The sequence below is a fragment of the Rhodnius prolixus genome, unplaced genomic scaffold, assembly GCF_049639745.1.
Source record: "Rhodnius prolixus isolate KJV_2025 unplaced genomic scaffold, Rpr scaffold_7, whole genome shotgun sequence".
Classification (NCBI taxonomy): Eukaryota; Metazoa; Arthropoda; class Insecta; order Hemiptera; family Reduviidae; genus Rhodnius; species Rhodnius prolixus.
In genome coordinates, this window is record NW_027411582.1 from 22,313,398 (window position 1) to 22,341,358 (window position 27,961).

At 31.6% G+C, this 27,961-nt stretch overlaps 1 protein-coding gene across 3 annotated transcripts in view; it reads left to right on the top strand.

Moving 5' to 3' along the window:
• Positions 1-27,961, top strand: part of Tlk (Tousled-like kinase) — a 182,681-nt gene that overhangs the window by 77,010 nt on the left and 77,710 nt on the right. For 2 of the 3 annotated variants that reach the window (XM_074114460.1, XM_074114459.1), the window contains exon 3: positions 15,465-15,553. In XM_074114460.1, coding sequence (XP_073970561.1) covers positions 15,465-15,553 — 89 coding nt within the window. Of the gene's footprint in view, positions 1-11,099; positions 11,506-15,464; positions 15,554-27,961 lie in introns of those variants that run through there. The other variant, XM_074114461.1, reaches the window with a different exon arrangement.

Sequence of the window (27,961 nt, forward strand, 5' to 3'; positions counted from 1 at the left end):
GAAAAATGTGGGTATAAAAAGAGAAAGAGAGAGTGAAAGTTATAACAGTTAGTGAGGAGGTAACAGGAAGGTTACTCTGTGGGCTATGTGGGAGGAAGTAGTAGCAGCATCCAGTGCTACCACAATAACGCCACCAGTCTTGCTTTAACGTTTTTAAACTCTCGTTTGTGTTATGAATTTGGCCATTCTCTCTCTCTGTCCAGATACCCAATCTCCTTCCATCTCTCTATGGTTAGGCCAATCTCCTCTCTCTCTCTGGGATAAAACTGACATCTCCCAGTACTCTCTCTCCGTGGTGCCTAGATCATTTTGCCAACATTGATTTTCCATTATTTCCTCTCATTAGCTCTTAATGTACCGCTACTGTCAGCCTTCAACTACTTTACCTTCTACTCGTATTTCTTACACTAACCTCATACACGCTTTTACTTTTCTTCATAAATGTTTGCTTTATTTAATTCAATTAATTATTATTATTATTTCATTAAGAAATCATATACATAGCCAAAATAAATGTACAAAATAAATTAAGCAATGGCAAAGCTCAGTCTGTTTGTAATTCAATTAATTATTATTATTATTTCATTGAGAAATCATATACATAGCCAAAATAAATTAAGCAATGGCAAAGCTCAGTCTGCTTGTAATTCAATTAATTATTATTATTATTTCATTAAGAAATCATATACATAGCCAAAATAAATGTACAAAATAAATTAAGCAATGGCAAAGCTCAGTCTGTTTGTAATTCAATTAATTATTATTATTATTTCATTGAGAAATCATATACATAGCCAAAATAAATTAAGCAATGGCAAAGCTCAGTCTGCTTGTAATTCAATTAATTATTATTATTATTTCATTAAGAAATCATATACATAGCCAAAATAAATGTACAAAATAAATTAAGCAATGGCAAAGCTCAGTCTGTTTGTAATTCAATTAATTATTATTATTATTTCATTGAGAAATCATATACATAGCCAAAATAAATTAAGCAATGGCAAAGCTAGGTCTGTTTGTAATTCAATTAATTATTATTATTATTTCATTAAGAAATCATATACATAGCCAAAATAAATGTACAAAATAAATTAAGCAATGGCAAAGCTCAGTCTGCTTGTAATTCAATTAATTATTATTATTATTTCATTAAGAAATCATATTCACAGCCAAAATAAATTAAGCAATGGCAAAGCTCAGTCTGTTTGTAATTCAATTAATTATTATTATTATTTCATTAAGAAATCATATACATAGCCAAAATAAATGTACAAAATAAATTAAGCAATGGCAAAGCTCAGTCTATTTGTAATTCAATTAATTATTATTATTATTTCATTAAGAAATCATATACATAGCCAAAATAAATGTACAAAATAAATTAAGCAATGGCAAAGCTCAGTCTGTTTGTAATTCAATTAATTATTATTATTATTTCATTAAGAAATCATATACATAGCCAAAATAAATGTACAAAATAAATTAAGCAATGGCAAAGCTCAGTCTGCTTGTAATTCAATTAATTATTATTATTTCATTAAGAAATCATATTCACAACCAAAATAAATTAAGCAATGGCAAAGCTCAGTCTATTTGTAATTCAATTAATTATTATTATTATTTCATTAAGAAATCATATACATAGCCAAAATAAATGTACAAAATAAATTAAGCAATGGCAAAGCTCAGTCTATTTGTAATTCAATTAATTATTATTATTATTTCATTAAGAAATCATATACATAGCCAAAATAAATGTACAAAATAAATTAAGCAATGGCAAAGCTCAGTCTGCTTGTAATTCAATTAATTATTATTATTATTTCATTAAGAAATCATATTCACAGCCAAAATAAATTAAGCAATGGCAAAGCTCAGTCTGTTTGTAATTCAATTAATTATTATTATTATTTCATTAAGAAATCATATACATAGCCAAAATAAATGTACAAAATAAATTAAGCAATGGCAAAGCTCAGTCTATTTGTAATTCAATTAATTATTATTATTATTTCATTAAGAAATCATATACATAGCCAAAATAAATGTACAAAATAAATTAAGCAATGGCAAAGCTCAGTCTATTTGTAATTCAATTAATTATTATTATTATTTCATTAAGAAATCATATTCACAGCCAAAATAAATTAAGCAATGGCAAAGCTCAGTCTGTTTGTAATTCAATTAATTATTATTATTATTTCATTAAGAAATCATATACATAGCCAAAATAAATGTACAAAATAAATTAAGCAATGGCAAAGCTCAGTCTGTTTGTAATTCAATTAATTATTATTATTATTTCATTAAGAAATCATATACATAGCCAAAATAAATGTACAAAATAAATTAAGCAATGGCAAAGCTCAGTCTGCTTGTAATTCAATTAATTATTATTATTTCATTAAGAAATCATATTCACAACCAAAATAAATTAAGCAATGGCAAAGCTCAGTCTATTTGTAATTCAATTAATTATTATTATTATTTCATTAAGAAATCATATACATAGCCAAAATAAATGTACAAAATAAATTAAGCAATGGCAAAGCTCAGTCTATTTGTAATTCAATTAATTATTATTATTATTTCATTAAGAAATCATATTCACAGCCAAAATAAATTAAGCAATGGCAAAGCTCAGTCTGTTTGTAATTCAATTAATTATTATTATTATTTCATTAAGAAATCATATACACGGCCAAAATAAATGTACAAAATAAATTAAGCAATGGCAAAGCAGTGTAAATACCTTCTCAAAGTCTCTCGTAGAGTAGGTTCTGGTAAAGCTCGTCTTAACAGGTCGTTCCATAGTTGTTCACTTGAGTTTCGATCTCGATAACGTTCCCATTGTGGGCGCTGGAGGCCTGCAAGGTGGGGCAGTAAAGGGCCCTGAGAAAATTGGGGGATTTTGAAGCGGTTTAGGGAGGCGATGGCTGATTTCTGTTATTCTAAGAATTTAAATTAAAATCAAAACCTACCTACTGCACTACATCGATTATTTCGTTTATTTTGGGCCACAAAAAGCCAATCCCGCAATTGTACCCTGGATTGTGGTCGATTTTTCAACGATTTTTGATACCATTTTTATTGTTGTATTTGTGTGAACGTGGATTTAGTGCTGTGGCAACGCTGCCAACTAGAAAGAGTAATCGTTTGCATGTTACCAAAAGCGAGGTGATTTACGGCTGTTTTTTGAGTAAATTCGAATCTGATATTAACCAAACTTGTTAAAAATCATCAGACTCATCCCTTCGCATTAGGTTAGTTTTAAAATTTAAATTGTTTGATTTAATTTGAATAAAAGTTTTATAAATATTATTTATAAAGCTGCGATTTATTGCTTTCATTAGAACAGTCTCATTTAAAATTGTAAACTTGAACTCAGAAACAGGATAAGACTCACATGGCTCGCTATAATTAAATTAAAGAAGTGATTTTTAAGTTGTGGTAAAGTTAAAAATTTTAGGGAAGTGCTAGAAAATAATTGATTCTCAAAATGGGGCGATAGACGAAATAAGTTTCGAGAACCTCTGGTCTAAACTATGCGCTGTTCATTCTAAAAATAGGATCGAAACACTATCCTAATAATAGGAAGCAATTCTTGCTGAATTTAATACTGTGTCTTGATATAAACAAACATTTGTCTCCTCAATAAATGGCATAAATGGGACAACAAGACTCTGGAAAGAAGCTCCTGGTTTGTAGATAGCAGCAATTTGAGACTTCAGATTAATCGCTTGCCAATAACAATAACTCTTTCATCATGATTTCTGTGAGACTGTAACATAATGCTTGGCATATCTTTTCATTAGCTGACAGAAGTCTTATTGATAGGTCAGTGGAGTAAATAGAGTCGTTGAGCTTTTTCTAAAAAAAACTAAGTATCCCTTGGGATGATTTCAAAAACCTCACCTCAGTGTCAACTCATATGCAAAGCCAGGTTTAATACGTTTAATATTTATAATGGAGTGTGGAAGAGCAGGAGGAGAGAAACTATCCAACGGTAGCAATCTCTATGGGATATCGATGTTGATGGTGATCTTCAGACGAGAGGGAAGTCTCGGGGCCACTGGCAATTCAGTCGTCGAGGAAGATTGTGAGGAATGACAGAAGAGACGAGAGACTTTGCGAACGGGTTAGAGTAATTAGAGAGAGCAGTATGGAACTTGCGATATTTCGTCTTGGCCAGTTGGTGTACAAAGGGGATGTTGAGGACGTTGTGAAGAGTAAGGTTAGTCACGTAGAAAGGAGCGTCAGCTATCTGTCGGCAGTAGTTTTGACTGAAATGTCTTGTACAGTCCGTATGTTTGTATGTTCAGCTAAACCCCACAGCTCTAGTCCTGTAAGTCCACATAGGTTTGTGGATAGTATTGTACAGTAATCGTTTGAGTTCAATGGGTAATTTGGAGCGTCGTCCAAGTAATCTGTTGAAGAAGTTTCGCACGTTTTGTCATTTCTCTTGTCACTTTAAATGCATTGAACATTAAGAAGCCAGCTAAACTATGGTGGTAACCAAATTTTTCGTATTTTTCTAAATTATCACTGATTTTAGAAATGGTTTCCCCCTATTATTTATGTATTTATTTTTTCTGTATCTCCACCACCATTGCTTTATCTCTAAAATTATGTAGCGCTATCTCAGTGTTGATAATAGATTGCTAATCTGCATTGGAGAACCTTCTTTTTTTGAAGGTCTTTTATTGATCCGAATTTTTATTTTGTATTTTTTTAAATGAAAAATAATTAAAAATGTCGTAACATTTCTTAAATTTAAATTTACATAAATTTAATATCAATTTTACTAAAATTACAGTTGCAATAAAGGCCTATACGAGTTTGTTGTCTATTTTTAGTGTATCACTATGCGACCTTTTACACGTCGAATGACTGACTTGACTCTGCGGCCAGAACACATTATAACCTGCATATCTCCATTTTATTTATTTAAGGCTTCAGTATTTTATTATTTGTATAAATGTATTTTTTTTTAGACCTTTTAATTATTTCTTATGAACTTCATTACTAATAAACTAATTGTTCATATAATTCCAAACTTACGTTCTTGTTACTAATTTTAACATCACTGATAAAATAAATCTGAATTTTTTACGCAAAGTTGTGGTTCTTAACTCTTACCATTGATTGGCATTGAAAAAAAAGTTAACATTAGAAATGATACACGAGGGTCGTTTGAAAAGTCCGTGCAAAGTCACAGAGATAGCACTACTGGCGCGTATCGAGGTTATGTTTAGTTAGTAACATCTCTTGGAAGAACACACACCAAGTTTCAGCCAGATCGGTCTATTTCTTTGTGTTTGGCATTCGTTTGAATCGAGGAAGTCGAGTGATTTTCTCACGCTTGACCAAAAACGAAATCGTGTGAAGTGTTGCAAGGACGGTTTGCAGCAGTTCCAGAAGAATCCGCATGACTTTAAGCGTCGTTTCGTCACTGTGGATGAAACATGGATACATCACTACACTCCTGAGACCAAAGAACAATCTAAACAATGTGTTACCAAGGGGGAATCTGCGCCAAAAAAGGCGAAGACCGTTCCTTCGGCCGGAAAGATTATGGCGACTGTCTTTTGGGATTCGCAAGGAATAATCCTCATCGACTATCTGGAAAAGGGTAAAACTATTACAGGTGCATATTATTCATCGTTTTTGGACCGTTTGAAAACCGAGCTGCAAGAAAAACGCCCACGATTGGCCCACAAAAAAGTGCTTTTCCATCACGACAACGCACCAGCTCACACCTCAGCAGTTGTGGTCGCAAAATTAATGGAAATAGGTTTCCAACTCGTTTCACATCCCCCCTATTCTCCAGACTTGGCTCCCTCGGACTACTATTTGTTCCGCAATATGAAGAAATGGCTGGCGGGAAAAAGATTTTATTCAAACGAGGAGGTGATTGCAGAAACGAATGGCTATTTTTCAGACTTGGACAAATCCTATTATTCGGAAGGGATCAACAAACTAGAGCAGCGTTGGACGAAGTGTATAAGCCTAAAAGGAGACTATGTTGAAAAATAAAAAAGGTTTACCCCAAAAAATTAAGTAGTTTTTATTTTTGCACGGACTTTTCAAACGACCCTCGTACATATCGAAGACAGAAAACAATCTAAATTTCAAAACTGACACCAACAATTTAAACAACATGTACGCCAACTTACAACAAAATGCTTTTTGACAATTGGCAACACTGACTTCCTTACAACCAAACACATAAAACGGATCACACTCAGTCCATGAGCAGACAAGACAGAAGATACACCATCCCTCTAATGATGTAAAATATTACCCTGTAAATTAGCCCTGAAGATGACCCAGTCCCTAGGTCGAAAGCTCGGCTTAATAAAAGAATATATCATGACTGAAACTGGCAGTTATTTTTTTCATCCTATTGAAACTATGAATCAGTCGCCAAAACTATTGAACGTTAACATTAAAAATAAGTTCTTAGATTTGCTCTGACTTAGAGCTTCTTACAGCTCATCCTCCGTTGATGGACAGTGATGAACAGTTATGGAGTTCACATGTAGACAGGACAGAAAACACACCAACCTTATATCCTTAATGCAACCTTAATGTAAAAAGTATAATTTGTGAACAAGCATAAGCCCTGTAGATGACCTAGCGCCTAGATTCTGAAATCTGGGCAGAAATAAAGTAATAATTATGATGACTGAAATTGGCAATATTCTTTCTTTGTTTTGGATTAATTGAATCAGTCACCAAAAACAATTATCATACAGCATCGAATATAGAGGATATTGTCAAAACGTCCCAACTCTCTTGTTTAATTACTATCGTTACAGTCAAAAAATTAAAATTCTTAATGCTCTCCTGTTTCATTTTGAGTCTAACCAAACAAGCCTTAATGACCTTCTTGCTAAAACTCATTTTAAACTGCTCATCATCCTAATCCTTTAATGGAACACACCTATGTTCTTCCACTTGACCACATAAATCCTCCAAGGAGATTGAAGAGAAGATGGAGGCCTATCGTGAGAGCAGTATAGGATATGTTCACGATAATGAAGTGACACCATTGGGTGCCTTCTCCACTTTATAATAATCATGAGATTGTGCAACAAATCATATATTTAATTGTTGCAAAAATTGTTGCAGATGACAAATTCAATAAAAGATTTTCTTTCTCCCGAATTTATGGCATTAACACGCATACGATTAAATTTAAATTTTGTTCTCTACACAGTTTACACATCAGACATACCTGTACAACCCTCTACACTACTCTGTACATATACAGACGACACAGCCATACTAGCCATAAGTACACATCCTTCATCAGCTTCATACAAGTTACAGACACACTTACATAAAATAGAATCCTGGGCCAAGAAGTGGCGGATTAAAATGGAAACCACAGAAATGCCACGTTTACTCTTCGGCGGGGCTCCTGTCCACCTGTCCTCTTCAACAGCAATCCACTTCCTTGTACACAGATCTGGAGCGCTACCTTGGGCTCTACATAGTCAAACGACTTACTAGGAACCCACACCCTAGACTTAAAAGACAAGCAATGACGAAACGTGCGAAACTGCTTTAGAGACTACTTGGACGAAGATCCAAATTGCCCATTGAACACAAACGCTTAATATACGATACTATCCTCAAACCTATGTGGACTTATGGAACTAGAGCTGTGGGGTTCAGCCAAACCTACAAACATACGGACAGTACAAAACATTTAAATCAAAACTCCTTCGACAGATAGCTGACGCTCCTTTCTACGGTGACTAACCTTATTCTTCACACCGACCTCAACAATCCCGTCGTACACCAACTCGCCAAGACTAAATACCAAAAATTCCATACTGCTCTCTCCACCGGCTCCAATCCTCTTGTATTGTCTCACGCCTCCACTGACATCCTAACAATACTCCTCGCCGACTGAATCGCCAGTGGCCCCGCGAATTCCTGAAGACCTAATCATCATTACATCCCGTAGAGAGTGCTGCCACTGGGTAGTTTCTCTCCTCCTGCTCTTCACGTACCAATTCATCTTAGCACTTCCTGATTTACTTATTTGTATATATTTATATGCAGATTGTAGATAACAATAAATTTAAAAAAAAAAAAAAATTGTATAGTGATTAGAAACATAAAAGTCAAGCAGGAATTCGATTAAATTTGCTTTAGAAAGAGAGGGGATGAATAGAGTTTCCTTTTAAAGTGATAAAATTTAAGTATGACCCAAACGTTCGGAGTTTAAAATAAATAAATAAAATAATGAATTAAAACTTAGAGGATAAAATAATAAAACAACCCAGTAGTAAATAATAAAATGAATAAATAGTAAATAAATAAATAAATAATAAAACAAAAAGTCGTGTGAGTTTTCGAAAGAAATGTTTATTTATATTTTTAATAGTAAAACTATGTACGCATGAAGGTACATAAAATTAAATCAAGAATTAAATTAAGAATTAAAACAAAAATGAAATCGAAGAATAAAACTAAAAGAAAATTGTTGATAAAATTGTTATTGCTTTATAGTTACGTGTGGAAGGTTTTGAGGGGGTTTGAACGCGCGCAAGGCTTTTCAATGTTCCTTTCAGTCCCTTGTTCCGGGCAGGGACTTTAGCATATTGATCAATAGTAGGACCAGTGCTACTCTACAACAGAGTCCATGCACACATTTCCCTCTAAATTGTCCCATTTTTTTGTTCTCCATTTTTAGCCTAATTCTGAAAATGATAAATTACTTAAAAAAGAAAAAAAAAAAAGAAATAATAAAAGTAAAAACTGTTGATATTAAAAGAATAATTAGAAATATAAATAAAACAATGAGAAATAATCTTATTGCAATATAAAAGGGAAGCATTTCAAGCGAACAACTAACTTGGAACACCAACTAAACACTAGCCTCATCTCTCCACTCTCTGAAGGCCCCTTCTTCTAATCGAGGTCGTGTGTCAAGCCTGATCTACTCTTGTAGAGTAATAGTTACTAGTATGTTGGCACTACTGTGATATTTAGATCCGTTCCGTTGTATTATTATTATTATTATTTCACACACAAAGTTGGTAACACTACACAGTTCTCGGCATCATGGTGTGATTGGTACGACTTATCACAACTATTTATGGTAGTCTCCCTCAGTTTTATTGGTGTTAAATTCCTAAATATATTTATGTATTTATCATTTAAATTTTTCAATTAATTATATTATTTAAATAATTGCAGGAATTTTTTTTTTCTTTTGCTTAATTTTTGTTAGGTCCCAAATATTGCTGTGATATTAATTTTGTTTTTAAATTAAATCTTTTTAACTGGAATTACAAGTATTTGGGGTTCATTTAAAACTATATTTATACCAAATCAACAACAGCCTAGGAAAAGCGCAAATTCGTCTGGTACAGATAGTATTCTTTTAGCTGTTGGCAGATAGTGTCTATATACTACCTCTGGGAGAGTTTCTCCCAAAAAAGAGTCCTCAATTAATAAATATTCTCAAAGTAAACTCATATGAAAAGCCTAAATAAGATCTACCATTATTTTATAGAATCATTAAAGCTGAGATCATTTGTAAGAAACGAATTAAGAAAATAGAATTTAGCTACAATGTTGTAAGTTATGTTTAATTTACATCAATATAATTATTATTATTATTTGTTTACACAAAAATGTTTAATTTTGTTTAATTTATTTTATTATTTATATTTAAATGTTTAATTTATATTTAAATGTTTAATTTATATTTAAATGTTTAATTTATATTTAAATGTTTAATTTATATTTAAATGTTTAATTTATATTTAAATGTTTAATTTATATTTAAATGTTTAATTTATATTTAAATGTTTAATTTTGTTTAATTTAATTTGTTATTTATATTTAAATGTTTAATTTTGTTTAATTTATTTTATTATTTAAATTAAATGTTTAATTTTGTTTAATTTATTTTATTATTTAAATTAAATGTTTAATTTATTTTATTATTTATATTTAAATGTTTAATTTATAATTTATATTTAAATGTTTAATTTAATTTGTTATTTATATTTAAATGTTTAATTTTGTTTAATTTATTTTATTATTTAAATTAAATGTTTAATTTTGTTTATTTTATTTTATTATTTAAATTAAATGTTTAATTTTGTTTATTTTATTTTATTATTTATATTTAAAGTATACTAGTGGTTATTTAAAATTATTGTACACTTCAGAACCCCTGTGATATGTATATTTACATAAAATACTGAAATTTATCTATCTATCTTAGCTGTTGGCTGGAATAATTTTCATTAATTTCCACAAGTGACCCACACTCGACCGAATGCTAGTGCATATTACCAAGAAAATTGAAATATCAAAGCTGATGGATACACAAAAATAAATGTACATAATTTTTTTTTATGTTAACATAAAAAGAGAGAAAAAGAAACACCTTTATTATAATATAAAGGAGGCAGTGAAATTTATTTACGAGCAATAAAAAATATATATCTCTTTTATTCTCTAGAGATTTTTTGCTCTCGGAAAAACAGAGTAATTTAATTTTTAATTTCTAGAAGAGAGGGCTGTTTTTTTTAAAACAAGGGACATTTGGTAAATACTCTGATTATGTTTATAAAAAAAAAAATGTATATTATTTTTGTACAAAAAGTATTATTTAAGAAAAATAAAAGTGTAATGAGAAATATATTGTAAATAGAGGGTCTGGATACAATATGGCGGCTTCTCGGGGTTATATACAAGAGAGGTGCATAGGTAAAGGAAATCGCGGGTGTGATTTCACAAGTAGTAGTAGTAGTAGAATGTTAGAGAGTGACAGTAATGGGCGGACGCGCGCGGGTATGACAGAGACAGAATGAGAGTGCGTGTGAGGAAGGAAGGCTGTGTGTGTGTGTGTGTGCTGTTGTTGTTGTGGCAGGGCTGGGGCTGCTTGCTGCCTGTAGAGTGCGGGGCCGGCGGCGGCTTGTAGTATAATATTGAGAAGGCGCACTAGAGAGGTAATACTGAATGGAGTAGGATAGAATGATTGTGCGGCGCTCGAAATACTGTTCTCCGGTTAGTGTTTGGTGGGCAAAGAGGGGAAATTTGTAGTGGGGATATGGGCATCAGCGCACCTACCCCAGTAAGGGAGAGTCCTTCTACGTGTAGAGCTGTGTGTTAAAGCTTTTATTACGCAGTGTTTAAAAAAAAATAATAAACTATTTTTTTTCTGTTTTTTGGGGGGGGATCTTGAATTTTTTTTAAAAAAAATTTGGGGAGAAATTTTTTTTTTAATTTTTTAAATTTACAAGATCATGTGTGCGGTGTATGATACCGATATTTTGTGTGTATAACGTGCACGTTAAAACCGTTATTTCCCTTCCTATTTTTTTTTTTTTAAATACCTAGTTTAAAGAGTCCACCATAAAGACCCCCGGCGTGTTGCATACCCAATACACATGGACAACTCATGAACACCCAAACGTACACAACTCCTAAGGAGGATGGTTATTGAAGTGTTCGGACGTCCCAGAGGTAATTCACTTTTTTAGTAATTAAATAATAAACTTTAAATTTATTATTAGAAAAACCAGATTTTATTCACCAAAAAAAAATAAAAGGGAAAAGTGAATGATCTAATTTTAAATAAAATTTCCCTGGAAAACATTTTTCGAATATCCCGAAATGGGGACTGCGTTTAATGGATTCCTAATGTACAAGAATTTTTTTTTTTCATTCTTTTCCATTTAAAAGAGATAGAGAGGGTAGAATGATGAAGAGGAGAGGTGTAATGCGACGTTGCCATTTTGTGCTTCATGTTGTCCGTCAAAAAAAAGTATAAATATATATATATTTCGCACACTTCTACTACTGAGAGATTTGATTGTAATAAATTAAATATGAAATAAGCCCGTATGTATATATATATTTTTTTTTTTTTTTTGTTATGATAACCGTGTGACAACATTTTTATTTATTTAAGAAATAATCATAATGGCAGTGACTTACTTTGTTTACATTCTGTTTATTTAGTTTTCTCTCTGTTTTATTTAATTAATACATTAACTTCAGTTTGGTTTAATTTTACTTGGAATGCTGTTCTGATAAATTATATTATACAATTATTTAGATTAAAGTAAAATTAAAACATTTTTTTTTTTTGGACAAGTAATGGTAAATGGTTTTCTCTATGATGGTTAGTTTATTCCGTTATTTACATTTAATATGATTTATTATTTTAACATAACTTCCTTGTAAGTTCTGGGGGCATTTAATATGGCTCACTTTGTTGTAACAAAACGAATCAATAATTTGATTGCGGAAAAGGTCAAATGTAACCGCCGGTTTGAGTGTGTGTGTGTGTGTGTAAGTAGATGAAGCGAGGAAGTGTTGACTTCTTATCAAGATGGTCGTGGAAGAAGGGGGATATACTCGTAACATAGTGGGGTTATAACATCGACATTGTTACTGGTTCTTAAAGGGGGAATCTTCTACTTCTCAGATCTTTTAATAATAACTTGATGGAATCTTTTTTTGCTTTTATTAGCTGTATTTAACATTGAAATATGTTTCTTATATATTAATTGTTTTGTTTCATTTATTTTTATTTCTAGTGAAAGGGAGTGGTGTTCTGCTGACTAAATCTTGTAAATTGTTATTTATTTAACTGAAAATTCAACAAGTTTTAGTTACAAAAGACAAAAAAAATTGAACCCTTAAAATGTAAGTTATCTTTGCAGCTTGTATCCCGGCACAGTGGGTTACACTTATCGTTTGAAACTTTACAAATATTTTTAATTTCTCCTTTTAAAAAATAATGCTTTTTAATTGAGGGGGGGGGGGGTTTTTTTAGTGTAATAAGTGTGGTGACCACCATCTTGCCTGTCCGTGTGACGTCATGATCTCACACACAACAGGCATTGATCGGCCCGAGCCTCTTTCTCCTAGTTTTGTTTCCACAACCAAAACGGGGGTTTGTGATTTTTCTCTGTGTGTGTTTGTATATATATGTATTCGTGTGGATATATGTATACGGTGTGTAACAGTTGGCTAGACTGAGATGTATAGATGGGGGGGGGGCTTTTTAGGAGGACTATGTTGACGACAACGGACGTTCCGGGCGGGGTAGGCCAACGATGAGCGGGCAAGGCGGTTTTGGCAGCGGCGAAGCAAGTGGAAATTCACATATACAGGCACACTATCCTCCACAGTCTTTAGTAAAGGAATGGCGATGGTAGTAGTAGATCCTCCCTTCTATGCTGCTCTCGGCAGCTTCTCTCCCGTATTCTCTGTGAACTCTTTATACTCCTGGCACTTTTAAATACCTTGTATAAACATAAGGGCAAGTTTGAGGCTGCGTTTTCTTCCATTTTTATTTTTTCGTTTTTTTTTTGTTTTCTACCATCTCTTTGGTTCTTCTTGTGCGCACGGCCTTTACCCAACACAGCCTCTACCCTTACTTACCCATATTCCTGTAGCATCCATCTTCCTTCTAGCGGCCGCTACCATCTTTAGCCATTGATCAAATCTAGAGCAGTCAGACAAAACAAAAGTACTAACTCGTTCATCTGATGAGTACAACTCACACGAATATTCTGTTTCTATTCATATAGAGATTTTACTCCCAACTCCGAATTTGTGCGTTATATTTTTAATTCTTACCAACAGTTTTATAGTTCTTAAAACCATACACGGTTAGGCACTAACTCTGTTCAAGAACTGTAATTTGAGAGTCATTACCCACTTAACCCACGTCAGGCCTATCACTTTTGTTGGAGACTTTTTTTTTTACAGGAGAGATGCTCCTTTCCTATAATTTTTTCTCATCGAGGGGAAGTACTATGTCATGCTTAGCTCAGATTGAATCAAGACTTCCGTAGCAACATTCTTCCTTGTTGTCGTCACGTATTTTTTTTTTTTTTTTTTGTTCTCGAGATACAGATATCTCTCTTCTCCAAATATAGTCTCATGGAGCGCATTCTGGTGTTTTGACATTCGATCAATGCTACCTGGCCAATTCTAATTAGTTAAATTCGCACTGAGTTCATTAGGTCATGCGTATTTCTCGATTTCTAAGAATTGTTCATTTATTTATTTTTAAACTAGAAAATATATTTTCTTAATCAAATAATTAAAGACTGTTTTTGGACATTGAAACAGGCCCAGATTTTTAACAGCAAGTTCGACTAAGGTCTTTTTTTATACAATTTTTATTTCAGTCGCTCTCAATAACAAGAATACAGGAAATAATCAATTAATCTACCGGAACTATCACTTTATTGATTAGGGTTTTCAGGTTTTTGGAATTTTCTTGTAACTTTGACTTTTTTGTTTGTGAACTTCATATACAATAAATTTTTTTGAAAAATATGTTTTTTCCGGGTAAGTTCATTTGATTAGGAAGAGAGATTTTTTTAGGGTAGGAAAAGGGTCGAAGTCCCCTGCTTTTAAATGATATTATATTTGTATATATTGTACGGTTCTAACACCAAATCAAAGTTTAAACAGTACTAAATTTAATGTACTTAAAATTATCATATCTGTTATTTGATTTTATAAGACTGCTTACAATATGCTGTAAGCTTCTAGACAGTTGTTAAAGTGTGCCATTTTGATTTTGCAACTTATCTTATTCTATCGCATCACTTTAGACTGAACTTAATTGTTGCTTCAGGGAACATTAATTGCCTTGAGGTTGGATCTAGAAACGCTTCGATAACAGTATTGATTTTATTTTGCATTCATATGAAAAATTATTTTTTCTGCAACCATGTAGGGAAGTTCTCATTACTCAATTAAAATCAGCTGTGTAATGCCCAACTTCCCACACTAGTGGGGGGAAATTCCCATTAGTGTCACTTTCCGCACAAGTGAGTGGAAAAACTTTATTGTGCTTCCTTGATATAAGAAGTTTTGTTATTAACATAAATATTTTCTGTAAAACTCTAATAAGCTTATTTAAATTTATTTTATTTAAATAATTAAAAAACGAATATTAAAAAATAAAATAAAAATTGAAAGGAATATAGAAATAAAAATAATACTTTAATAAATAATTAGATATTTTTAATTACAACAGTTAAAAAGGTTATAGTGTTACCTTATAGAAATTTAAAATGGATTCTAGTGATGCCTGTTTAGAAAACACTAAACAATAAAAGAAACAGCAGAAAATGTAATAAGTAATGTAAATACGTAAGTAATGTAAATAATTGTAATATAACAATAAATGTTTATAATAAATAAATTACTTTTTGTAGACTGTAAAAATGAAATTTTTAATTTTATTAGTTAATAAATGGTTGCAGAAAAAATATAATATTTAACTCTAGTGTAAAGTATTTTCCTCACACTCGGCAATTTGCACTTGCAAACCCTGCCTCGCGTGAGGAAAAGTACTGCTTTCCACACTTGTTAAATAAATAACTATTTATCAAATAACTTTTATTTATTTATTTATTTATTTATTAATATATTTATTTATTTTGACTTAGGTGCAGGTGTGAAGATGGAACATCATTTCCAAGCAGCTCTGGATCCTAGAAAACAAGAGCTGCTAGAGGCTCGATTCCTTGGAGCCAGGGTGAGTTAATTATATAATCATTTTGATAGAACTTATTTAGAAAAACTCGATATGTCCCAGTAGTCTGAAGAGTGTAAATTTTGTGAGAACAATTCACTCTAAAAAATCTACAAAAATTTCAGTAAGATTTGAATACATATTTCTACTATTAAGAGAAACCTATTTAGTAATTAGTATCTAAAATTCTAAGTTTGAAGCCGCAATTGCGAATTTGCTAAAGGCTAAGAAAAAAGGTTTGCGAAAAGAAATCTCCTGAAGATTTTTATTATTACCATATACTTCGATTCACCTTCAAGAGGAGCTGAAGAATGTCCAACAATGGACATGTACCCATCCTCCACGGTGTTCCTAAGGCGATACGCTACAGTATATTTTGGAAAACCTGCAGCATATATAGTGCAGTCTTACTAGCCCATAACCCACTCAGAAAAGCGTCAGTAAGAGTTAAGAATTGTAGTGTAGAACTGTCTAGAGCACCGTCATTTCAGAGTTATCCGTCGGCGCTAATTAGAGGAAAGAACTGTCTTGAGAGATTAATAATTCTGTCTTAAATTCAGTGTAATATGTGGTACCCAGACTGAGAAGAGATATTTCATTTCAGATCAGTTAACAATTTTTTATGATTGGATGCTAGTGTCTGTTTAAGAAGCAATAAAAGCTAATAATATTTAGTACTTACCTCTTGATAATATCAATTTAAGGAATTACAAAAACTAAACCTATTTACAACTTACCTGTGATAGGGTCAGTTTGAGAAGTAACAAAAACTAATACTACAACATTTACAACTTAGCTCTGATAGTATCAGTTTAAGGAATACAAAAACTAAACATATTTACAACTTACCTGTGGTAGTGTCAATTTAAGAAATAATAAAAACTAATACTATTTACAAATTAGCTCTGGTAGTATCAGTTTAATGAATTACAAAACTAAACATATTTACAACTTACCTGTGGTAGTGTCAGTTTAAGGAATTACAAAAACTAAACATATTTACAACTTACCTGTTGTAGAGTCAGTTTAAGGAATTACAAAAACTAAACATATTCACAACTTACCTGTGGTAGTGTCAGTTTAAGGAATTACAAAAACTAATACTATTTACAGCAAAGCTCTGGTCAGTTTAAGGAATTACAAAAAACTGAACTTACCTCTATGGGATTCGTTGATGTAATTGTAGATTTTTATTATCGTTAACATAGCAAGGGTAGGTAGTGGGTTGAGGAGAATCGATACGAAGTTTCACCAAGTGAACGTCATTGCGCCTCACGGGCTGCTCGCTGGCATAGTACCGCCAGTCTAAAGAGGAGTTCTCTTTTTCTCTTATTGCTCCTAGTAGGCTAGTACTTCGTCCGCATCCTCGGCTTTATCCGGTCTTACTCTCTCATTTGAATAGGCGGCCGCAACGCGCAGACATACAAAGACAGACAGACACATGGAGGCAGTTCCTCTGCTTGGCACTATACACCTCCACAGTCTTAGTCGTCTCCTCTACTCCTATCCTAAATCCTAAAACCCACTACTACATGTTATAGCCGGCAAGAAGAAGAGAGAGAGAGAGAGAGAGAGAGGTGGTTTGGAGGTTTGAGTAGCCTGGGGAAGTGGTGTGAGCGTTTCTCCTGCTGCCTCCTCACCCATCCAGCCGCCCTTCGCCGCCACCGGGGGAGGGCTACCTCCTCCTCCTCCTCCTCCTGCTCCTGCTAGCCCCTTTACACAAACGCGCCAATGTAAGCGCACGTTGGAAATCTCATGAACTATCCACTGTACTTGTCTCACTCCCTTTTGTGTCGCCTAGCAACGCCATTTATCGATTACAATGTAGTTACTGAACCTCGGGGCAAGAAAAAAAATTATAGAAAAGGAATTAAAACTAATAAATAATTTAAGTAAATACCACAAAAAAAGAAGATATCAAAATTCCAATTCGATTCATACCAATAGTTAGGAACCACCATACAGCAAGTATTGCAAACAACAGAAAAAAATAAATAAATAAGCTTAGCAAATATTAAAGAGTCAGAAGTAAAGTACGTTATTGATCTGTCACACAGGTCATTCTGTAAAGAATTAAAAGCGCTAGTAGAGTTGGTCGTCGAGAACCGGTTTTAGGGTCCTGTATTTTTTTTCTTCTTTTAACTTGACCGTTTTTAAACTGGCTTTATAGATGTTTCTAGTTATTTGAGTAGGTGTACCTGATGAAGTGGGCTCAAAACTTCGTAAGTCCGTTTCATTCCTTTTTTTTTCGATGTATTTTTAATGATTATTAAATCGAAAATGAGATTTTGTTCTTAATGTTATGATTATAATTTAAAGTTACTTATTTTCTTCATGTTATATTGTACCTGTTGTTTCACTACTTGGAAAAGATGCTTACGTTTTACTTCTTGATTTTTTTGAAAATAGAAATGTCTGAGATATTTCATCTCTTTCAGAACCTTTTAAAGTCACTTAAAATTAGATTTTCAGAGAAATGTTTTAAAGAAAAGTAATTGGATTTAAGTAAAGCGCAGATATTATGGTATATTAAAGGTAAACATTGAGATATTATTCTAAGAAGTAGTAGAATAAATAGTTTCTTGTTTATCAATAAAATTTGATTTAAAGTTTCTTAACTTTTTTAAATATTGTACTAGCGAAGTTTATCATGAGGGGGGGACAGGAGTGAAGCTTTCGTTAAGCAACGCCATTGTGAGCTCATATAGAGGTCATTAGTTTCACAATACTTTTTAGAGTAGGGATGGCGAGCTAAAATTTGCCTCTGAGTTCGCAAATAATTGCTCGTAACCAGTCAACTTGTTACCCTATGTTTGTTGTTGCTGGGATGACAAAATAAAGCTCGTTTCGTGTTGTTATGCTAGAGAGATCTGCTAGTTAGGCACTACAGTAGCCGAGAGGTTAGAAGAGGCTAGGTTTGTGTAGCTAGTTTGTGTTATGGTACTTTTATGGTTAATAAAAGAAATGTTTTAGTAAGGTTTGTCAAACCTTGGTAGGTCTATGTACCCGTTTCACCAGTACTTCATAATAATTTCTTACGAGAGGTTTATTCTTAATAAGAAAATCCAGAGTGATTTGAAGATGACGAATTTCTGACTATATTGTTGCCAGCTACAGAGCAAGCTGATCTTAGACGAGAATCCTTTGGAAGGATTTTCTTAATGACTAGACGAGAAAAACTGCTGAATTGAATCGAGAAAACCTGCATTACAAATTGGCAAATAATAAGATAAACATGCTTTAAGGTTATAAAGTAATCGCTGAGAATAGCGGAATAATAAGACAAAATCCAACGTTTCGACGATTAGAAATGTTGGCGTAAAGAAAATATCATTTTTATTGACCAATCTTCAAGAACGAAACTAATGCTGTCTTTAATTGTTTATAGTCTGTAATTTTAATTCCAAAAATTCAGCGTAAAAATCATGCGGTTAAAATCACAATTAAATAATAAATAGTTAAATATTTAAATAGAAATCAGCGGAATATATTTAAAAGATATTATTACAAGGTGTGTAAAAAGAAGGGGGAATATTAATCGTAGCCGTCCGTGTACGAGCGTAGGATACAAATATTATCGTCGAGTAACAAGACAATGGCGCGCGTAGTTTTCACTTTTAACAGTGGAACGCTGGCTGCACGAAGCACTCTGTCCGACGTTCACTGTGAGTTGGTGAGCGCGTTGTTAGGCAGTAGTAAAGTCCCCAGTTTGAGTACAATGCCCTTCTTTACTTATTTCTTATATATATGTGTGAGTGCCTTCTTTCTCTGTCTCTCTGTATCCTCCTTATTTCTAACTTGTCGCTTCTAAAACCCCTGTTCTGTGATACACCTTGCTAAAGGCAATCGGCCATCTTGTTCCCTTCTATCTATATAACAACAACACACATTACAGATCCTCTAAAACAACTCCCCTCCTAAATCACTCGTATGTTTTTCTATAAACGAAAATATAAAAAAAATTATTAATTAACGTTTTGTAGTTGATTTAATCTTTTCAGTTTTTAAAACTTTTCTTCAGAATTTATTTTCCAAGACAGTAAAATTAGAAAATTTCAAATTTTTTGTAGTAAAACTAATTTTAACCACCTCATAATTACTGTCTAATATCGTATTCCAAACATACTTTTAGAGAATTTAGGTCAAGTTCCAACGATTTCACGTAGACTGATCTAAATTTAATTTTTTTTATAAAAATCTTTTTTACTTTTTTCACTCTACAGTATGAAATAAATATTGTGACCGCAGAAGACTTTTAATTTTGAGTTTTCAGAGGAATTATCTGCTTTGATACCCCCTGAATCCGGAAACTCTTTTTTTAATGCAATCATTACAAAGTTAAAAACGGAAAATTGCAAAAAAGTTCTAGTATATTTTGTTTAGATTCTATTATTTGGATCCCACTAAATGTTTTAGGTGAAAATCTACCATCTGGAAGATTCGCTTTTTCTGAATCGAATTTTTATATTAGGAAAATGCTTTTTGAGGCAGTTCTGGGGGGGTTAAGTTTTCTCGTATCATCTACCGCATCGTAATAAATAAGTAGTTGTAATAAAAAAAAAATAGTGCGAGATTATTGACTTTCGAAGGGCGAATTACAATATGTAAAACTTAATAGAGAAAATTAAAAAAACTTTAAAGAAAAACTGTAAAAAACTATTTTTCTTAGTGTTCCAATTGAAAATATGAAAGTGTTCTTAAATTATACACAGATTTGAGTTACTCGTAAGCTTATGCCACAAAACTAATTTCGTCGATTACATCATGACAAAATAACGAAACAGTCTTTAAGTAATAACACAAATTTAGGTTACCGTAAAGCTTATTATGCCACAAACTAATTCGTCGAATACATCATTACAAAATAACGAAACAGTCTTTAAGTAATAACACAAATTTGGGTTACCGTAAAGCTTATTATGCCACAAACTAATTCGTCGAATACATCATTACAAAATAACGAAACAGTCTTTAAGTAATGACCCAAATTTGAGTTACTTACTATTATGCCACAAACTAATTCGTTGAATACATCATGACAAAATATGAAACTATAAACTCTGGAAAAAAAATAACTAAATTTCTTTTTTCATAACTTAAATACAAACTGACTTTAATTTATTCATTCAAAAAATATTCAATTCCAGACGAATATTTCTTGAGATAAAAACTATTAAAATTATAATTTATCAAAATATGCTTAGTTCTTCCTTTAATTAGTTAATTTATTTGAATATTATTAAGAATTCGTGTTCTATATAAGAATAGTATTACAGAAAATTGAAGAGACAGTTTTGCGTTCACTGACACTAATCTGGGTCACGGCACTACTTCTCGTATAGAAAGGTTATGTTCGCCGCATTCATAGCTTCGTAATCTATTTATTTTTTTTCTCTTTCTCTCTCTGCCTTTTAAATATTTTAAAGAATTTTTATTTGGTTATTTTCGCAATTAATAATTATTTTTAAAAATGTCCTCTAGTCCAGTTTATTCCATTAATGTTTAATAACAATTAGTTCTTAATATATTTTGTATCACAGTGATCAACAGTAACTCTGGTTGCGATTTTATTAGAAATAACTGTTTTCAACTATTTCTTTTATAGTTTACCAATCATTGTTATTATTAATTCTATTATTTTTAGTTTCCGAACTAGAGAGCAAGATTATTTGGAAAAGTTAGTAAAGTTACTTAACCTAGCTGTGGATTAAGAACCTGTCCCTCCGTACAGTTCTTCGTTATAACACTAATATAGCTTTCATTCCACTACACTTGTTGTCCTCTCTTTCTCCCTCTACACAACATTATCGTGATTTGTTTTCAACACAGACTGTACAAACTGGAGAGAATCCGTTACTAACAATCTGCGCTAACTTTATTTAAACCTATGTATAACTATTTTATATAAACATTCCTTTTCTATGAATTTCCTTGTAGTATTCCATTTTATAATTTTGTTTATATTTTACGAACATTTTCTGTAATTCTTGCTGTTTCTTAGCAAACTTCTGCGAAAAAACATAAAGTTGTTTTATATGTAGCGCAAAGTAGGTTGTTAAGTTTTAGATGCTTTTATTAGTTACGTTTCCTCACTAGGCCTTCCTGCTTCTTGGAAGGAAATGTGTGTTTCACAATGAGTGAAAGACAAGATTTGCACTAGGCAATAATACTTATTTTCGAATAGAAGAAGCTATCTTAAACTGAAAACTCCAATAATCAAAAGAAATGAAGAAGCTAACTAAAACTGAAGATTCTAATAACTTAAACTGAAAATTCCAACTATTTAAGATGTGAAGAAGGAGCTGTCTAAAACTGAGGATTCTAGTAACTTAAGAAGCTATCTTAAACTGAAGATCCTAATAACTTAAGAAGCTATCATAAACTGAAAATTTTAATAACTTAAGAAGCTAACATAACCTGAAAATTCTAATAACTTAAGCAGAATCTATCTTGAATTGAAAATTCTAATAACTTAAGCAGAATCTATCTTGAATTGAAGATCCTAATAACTTAAGAAGCTATCATAAACTGAAAATTCTAATAACTTAAAAAGCTAACATAACCTGAAAATTCTAATAACTTAAGCAGAATCTATCTTGAATTGAAAATTCTAATAACTTAAGAATCTATCTTGAATTGAAAATTCTAATAATTTAAGAAGCTAACATAAACTGAAAATTCTAATAACTTAAGAAGAATCTATCTTAAACTTAAAATTCTAATAAAAGATTAAACAAATGTAATGCTTATTTTTTTTTCTTTTTAATTATTTGTTTATTTTGTGTTTGTTTTCTAATAATATTGAATTTGAAAAATTAAAACTAATCGTGACAATTGGTTTTCATCAATATTGCGAAAACAAAAGAGTCCCCCTTCTCGAATTCTTGTACACAATTGTTATGAAACAATAGAAAGTTTAAAGGATAATTCTATATATTTTATAATCACTTCTTTTTTTTTATAAGAAGTTTAAATGTAGTTTCATTCAGTCTAAGAATTTATGCATCTAATTTTCAAATTGAAACGAGAATATCAGATCTTAATAAATATTGCTATGATTAAATAATTGTTTAGTTTATGATCATAGCGTTTGAAGTCGCTCAAGGTCGTTAGGTTGCATATTTTTTGACGTCATAAACTCTTTGAAATTGAAACATATTCAAAATTACGTCAATTTTATATTTTCTTATAGTTTTTCTCCGAAATTATTACTGAATTTGTTTGATTTATAGAGATTATATTTCTTTTTACAATATCAGCGTATTATAATCTGATAAATTTAAAACATTTTGTCTGGATTCTTGAACATAATTTTGCCTTCACTTTCACTTAAGAATCTTCCTCCTAGATTCATTTTAAAGAGGCGACCTTCTTTTCTACTCTTATTCAATTTTTTTTTTTAAATTCCTGTATATCTGCTTTGTGTATTTTTTTTTTTAAATGTTTTTGTCAAACCCTTTTTTAGAAACAGTATTATTTAACTAAATGCCAATAAATTTACAGTTTACTTGGGCACCAATTTTGGCTTTGGAATATTTACGTAACTTACGATACCATTTTTTTTGTCTTCTGTTAAAGTGAAATAAATAAATACTAAATAATTTCAAGGTCCTTCTTCTTGCGCTCAATTTTATCACTAAATTTGTTTTTGCGGACATTTATTTTACAGCGTAATGTGCATTTATGTGGTGATTACTGTGTATAATATACATTAGCCCCCACCTCAAAAATAAAATAAAAAAAATTGTGAAAGTATACTACATTGAAAAGTCTCAATATAAATACATACTTTATACTTATATACCCATCTATATAAATACGTACAAAGTGAGAGTGTATTAGTAAATGTGTTATATAGCTGGTTTGTGTGTGAGACGCAAGGTCATACGAGGGCATAGCCCCCTCCCAGAATTCACTTCTGTCTTTCTTCCCCCACTCTTTATTATACTACACTAATACATAGCACAAATTTATTACGCACACAAATACACTGGCGCACGTTTTAGCTACGTTTCTTTCTCGTAACGTTAACTATAGCGCGCGGGCACTTCTTTCTTGTTGCTGGATTGTCTTGTTTGTTGTTGTTGTTGTTGTTGTTGTTTGTACGTTTGTATGGTAGTTCTCTGTTGTTGGACTCTCTCTTTATCCACCGTGTTTACACCTCACTATTAATATGGTTATATTTAATAAAATTATTAGTTATCTATTCGCTATTCAATTTTATTTTGATTGTTATTATCGTTAACTAAATTTATTATCCACTATAATTAATATATTTTCGTTATTTTTTTTTAGAGTATTTAATAAAATTCATCATAAGACCCCCACTACAGTCCTGTTACACTTTTATTGAAGTAATTGTTAATATATTGAATTTCCTCTTTGAAAATAAAAGTCAGCCACGATAGGGGTTACTTTTTCAATTTATTTCAAGAACAACTTTCATAGATAACTTGAAAGTATATTTATGGAAATACGTCAATGGTGTAAATCTAATTTTATAGCAAAAATTTCTTTCAAATTGTACACTACCATAATGTTGCCTAAAAATTTCAGCTATAAAGTTTGCAAAAGTATGGGATAAAGATTTTTTTTATGATTGTTATATTGTTGTGGACAAAATATTTTGATAGCTAATAACTGAATCAATGATTGAACTACAATCAATTACTTTTGATTTTATTAGTCGAAGTGGGCTGGATTATTGTATCCCTGACCAGTTTCGGACTTCATTTATTATTAGAGATAGAACAATCAATCAGTTAGGTGTAGGATAACTACAAACATGTTTCAGTCTGCACTACATGGGGAAACATACTTGTTTTTAAAGTCTCTCTCGTTTTTTTTTTTTATCATCAATTTTTATCGATCAGTTGTCCATGCTGCTAAGATACACATCGTTTGCATATTGCCTTTTTTTCGTCGTCTTTCACATCAGCACTGTTAGATAAAAGTTTCTTTATCTAGAAGACTATAAATTTGTGGAAACGTTTCCGTAAAGACGGAGTCGCTGTTTTTTCTTTATTTTGACCGAATCCAAAGCTAGTTTAATCCCAAATATTAATGGTTTATGGTCACTAAAAGATCATACAAATTCATGTTTGTACAGGCAAAGTTAATTTTCAAAATGGACGTTATTTTTTTTTTTTTTGTATTCGTGTTTTAAATTAAAATTGGAGAGAGGGAAAAAAAGAACTTTTTAAAGCGAGTAGATATATTCACTAGGTTAATATTTAGTAAATAGAGAGCACTCTATTCAAGAGATCGTTATGAGATCAGCTGACTAGGGGGAAACGCCAGCTGAGGGTTGCACTGGGAGAAGAAGGCTTATTCATGCGTTATAGAACTGCCACAGCTTCTAGGGAGACTAGAGAGTTCATCCCCCAAAGTCACTGAGCGACAACTAGAGAACAAAAATGTGCTGGCGTGAACACGGCCATTTCCTTGCCACTATTTTCTGAAAATTCTAACTCACAAATTTTCTGTAAGCTCCAAAAGGATGAGTTCATAATTAATTATTATCGCTTTACAAGAACTTCTAGCTACAAACTAAACTTTTACTGGAGTCACAAATAAGTGTAATGCGAGAAGGTAAAGTAAGTGAAGACGAAATCTCTACATCAAACAGATTTATCTACCACTGAAGGTGGATGAAAGACCGAAATCGACCAGTGATACAATGAACTAATATTAATAAAATCGAAAGATAAAACCTTCATTTATTGTGCAAACGTGTCTTCAGCGTATTAAATAATTCTTTGAAAAAATAAATTAAATTTACTTTATTAAAGATATTGTTTCTCGAGAATGTGGATATTGAGCTAGAAATTATTAAGTAAAAGTAAATGAAAGTCACAAGTTAAGTAAATTAATAATTGTCTCTAGATAATAGCATTTCTATTCTCTAACTTTTAATTTAGTAATTTTCACATTATTAGATTGCAAAAATTAAATAAATAATAATAATTAATTCTATTTAAATTAAAGAAACAGAATCTTTAAATATTTCTTTGCTTGTTGGTCGATGCGTCGAATATAATCCTTTATTGTTGACACTGATCACAGTTAAGCTAGTCTTTTTTTTATTTTTTAATTTATTTAATTTCCAGGTCATTCAAACGCGCACTACGTTGTTATAGCGACGATCAGACGGCCCCTTCCACTTATAATTCAAACATCTTCCATTGTTTCCCGTTGTCAAAGCAACCATTTTATCCTGTGTTGCCATCTTTGATTTATTCCATTTAACAATGTAGTTTTTTTTTTAAATGTTTTTTTTATTTTACCTTCTCGTACTTTACATTAAAAGTGTTTAGATTTTTTTTTATTATTTTATCAGCGGTTTTTACGCATGTGAATGTTGCATAATTCATAAACGGAAAATCACCGTGTATTCAAATTTGATATTTCAAATACGGTGCCACCATGAGACCTGATGGAATAAGCTTTTGGACGCTTCAGCCAACCCTAAAGGCTGTTATACTGAAACAATTGTTTCAGTTTTTATATTTAGCTTGTTGAAGGCAGAGTTCGGAGAGTCCTTTAAATTGTCAGTTAAATTTAATGAGCTACTTCATTATCATTAATAGCAATTAAATATGTCATTTAATCCCTAATTTAAGCTCCTATCATCCGATCGTTCTTCATTAAACTATCATACGACTGTCATCCAAAGTACGATGCTTGGAACTTTACCTCGGCCAAAGGCTTAACACGTGGCAAACATAAAAATACTTCTCTTTAACCTCATCAGAGATTCAAAAGCGAGGTTTTGGGGTTCAATTAAGCATTCCAACTCCTACTGTACCATCATGCCAGTACACAGAAACTAGCACCCCCGTTCTACAATCAAACCTTAACCCTTTACGTTGATCTGTAAAATTCCTTTTCCTTTTGTAAGAAAAATGCATAACCTCCACAGACTCCTTCTCGCTCTCCATCTTCCTAGGGAACTGGATCATCGCTTTGTAAACATCCTTCCTCACTGGATACCTGGAAGTTTTGGATTGGAGTTCCTCCCCTGTAAGACTTCTCCCCACACGTTTTTATATTTCATTTACCGATACCAGATCCATTATAATATAATCCATGAAATAATTAAAATTTAAAAAAAAATCAGATTTTCAGTAATAGGCAAATACTTATCACTAATTAAAAATGTCCAGCAAGACAGTTGCATAATCGTTGATCGTCAAAAACTGCATGTAAAAGCGTAACGTTGAAAAACGTCGTAACTTTTTTTTGTTGTAGTTATTGAAATAATAACTTTTTTCAACTTTTAATTAGCCTAAAATTAAAAGTATTGTATTAATTTTCAACCAAAGTTAGTATAATTATGGTACAAAATAAATATTAAGCAATCGATAAAATTAGATTCTTTTTGTTTACAATATGGACGATAACAAAATAAATATTATCTCTAAGTTGTGACATCATGATGTTCATTTACCAAACATTTTCTCTTATTAATTAAATCTTAATTATTTACGATTAAGTAATTGGTATTCTATAATTAATATATTTATACTTTAAATAAGTATGGAGAAATCCATTTAATTTTTTAAAAAGTATTATATTTATGATGAGAATGGACGGTAATGTTGAGCTGTTCCGGCCTTGACGTTAAATGAGTTGATAAAGAAACGTAACTGCCAATGAATTTGCAATTCAGAAGTTTATTTTTATACTTTTGATAATTTTACGGAGGAAAAAACTATTTTTTGCCATCGTTAAATAATGTACCTATTATTAAACTAAATGTAGTGAAGTTAAGTTAAAAGTTCAATTATTTATCCAATGAAAATTTGCACTAGTGTGTTAATATTCTAAATTATACATTAATCATTAAAAACCAAAGTAGGTAATAAAAATTATAAATTGAATAGATAGTTGAATTATTTATTAAGAAATATGATTTAAGTTTAAAGTTATAAATTAGCACTGCCTTTTAAATATATAAAGTACAGAAACACCTGATCTTATACCCTAAGAGAAACCTCCTTAAATACGTGTTGTAACATGACCGATTGTATAGCCAATTTAAACTGATGTTCTTTACGAAAATACTTTTCTTAAACTTAAATCAATAGGTAAAATAATAGCACACTTAATCAAGTTATTATTATTGTTATTATTAACTAATCCTTAATTAAGTTATTTTTTTTTTTTTTTTTTGGCGCATCAACAGCTGAGGTCATTAGCGCCCGGAGCTTTTTCCAGTGCACTGCCGGCCTCCGGACAGTGTTCTCTCGTTACAGACAACACTGTCCATCACCGGACAGTGAGCTGTAAGAAGCTCCTAGGAAGAGAAAATCTAAGGGTCAGCTGCTGGATTCGAACCCGGGACCTCCGCGTGGGAGTCCAGTATGCTAACCTCATAGCTAATCCCTTCCCTAAGTTGTTATTATTATT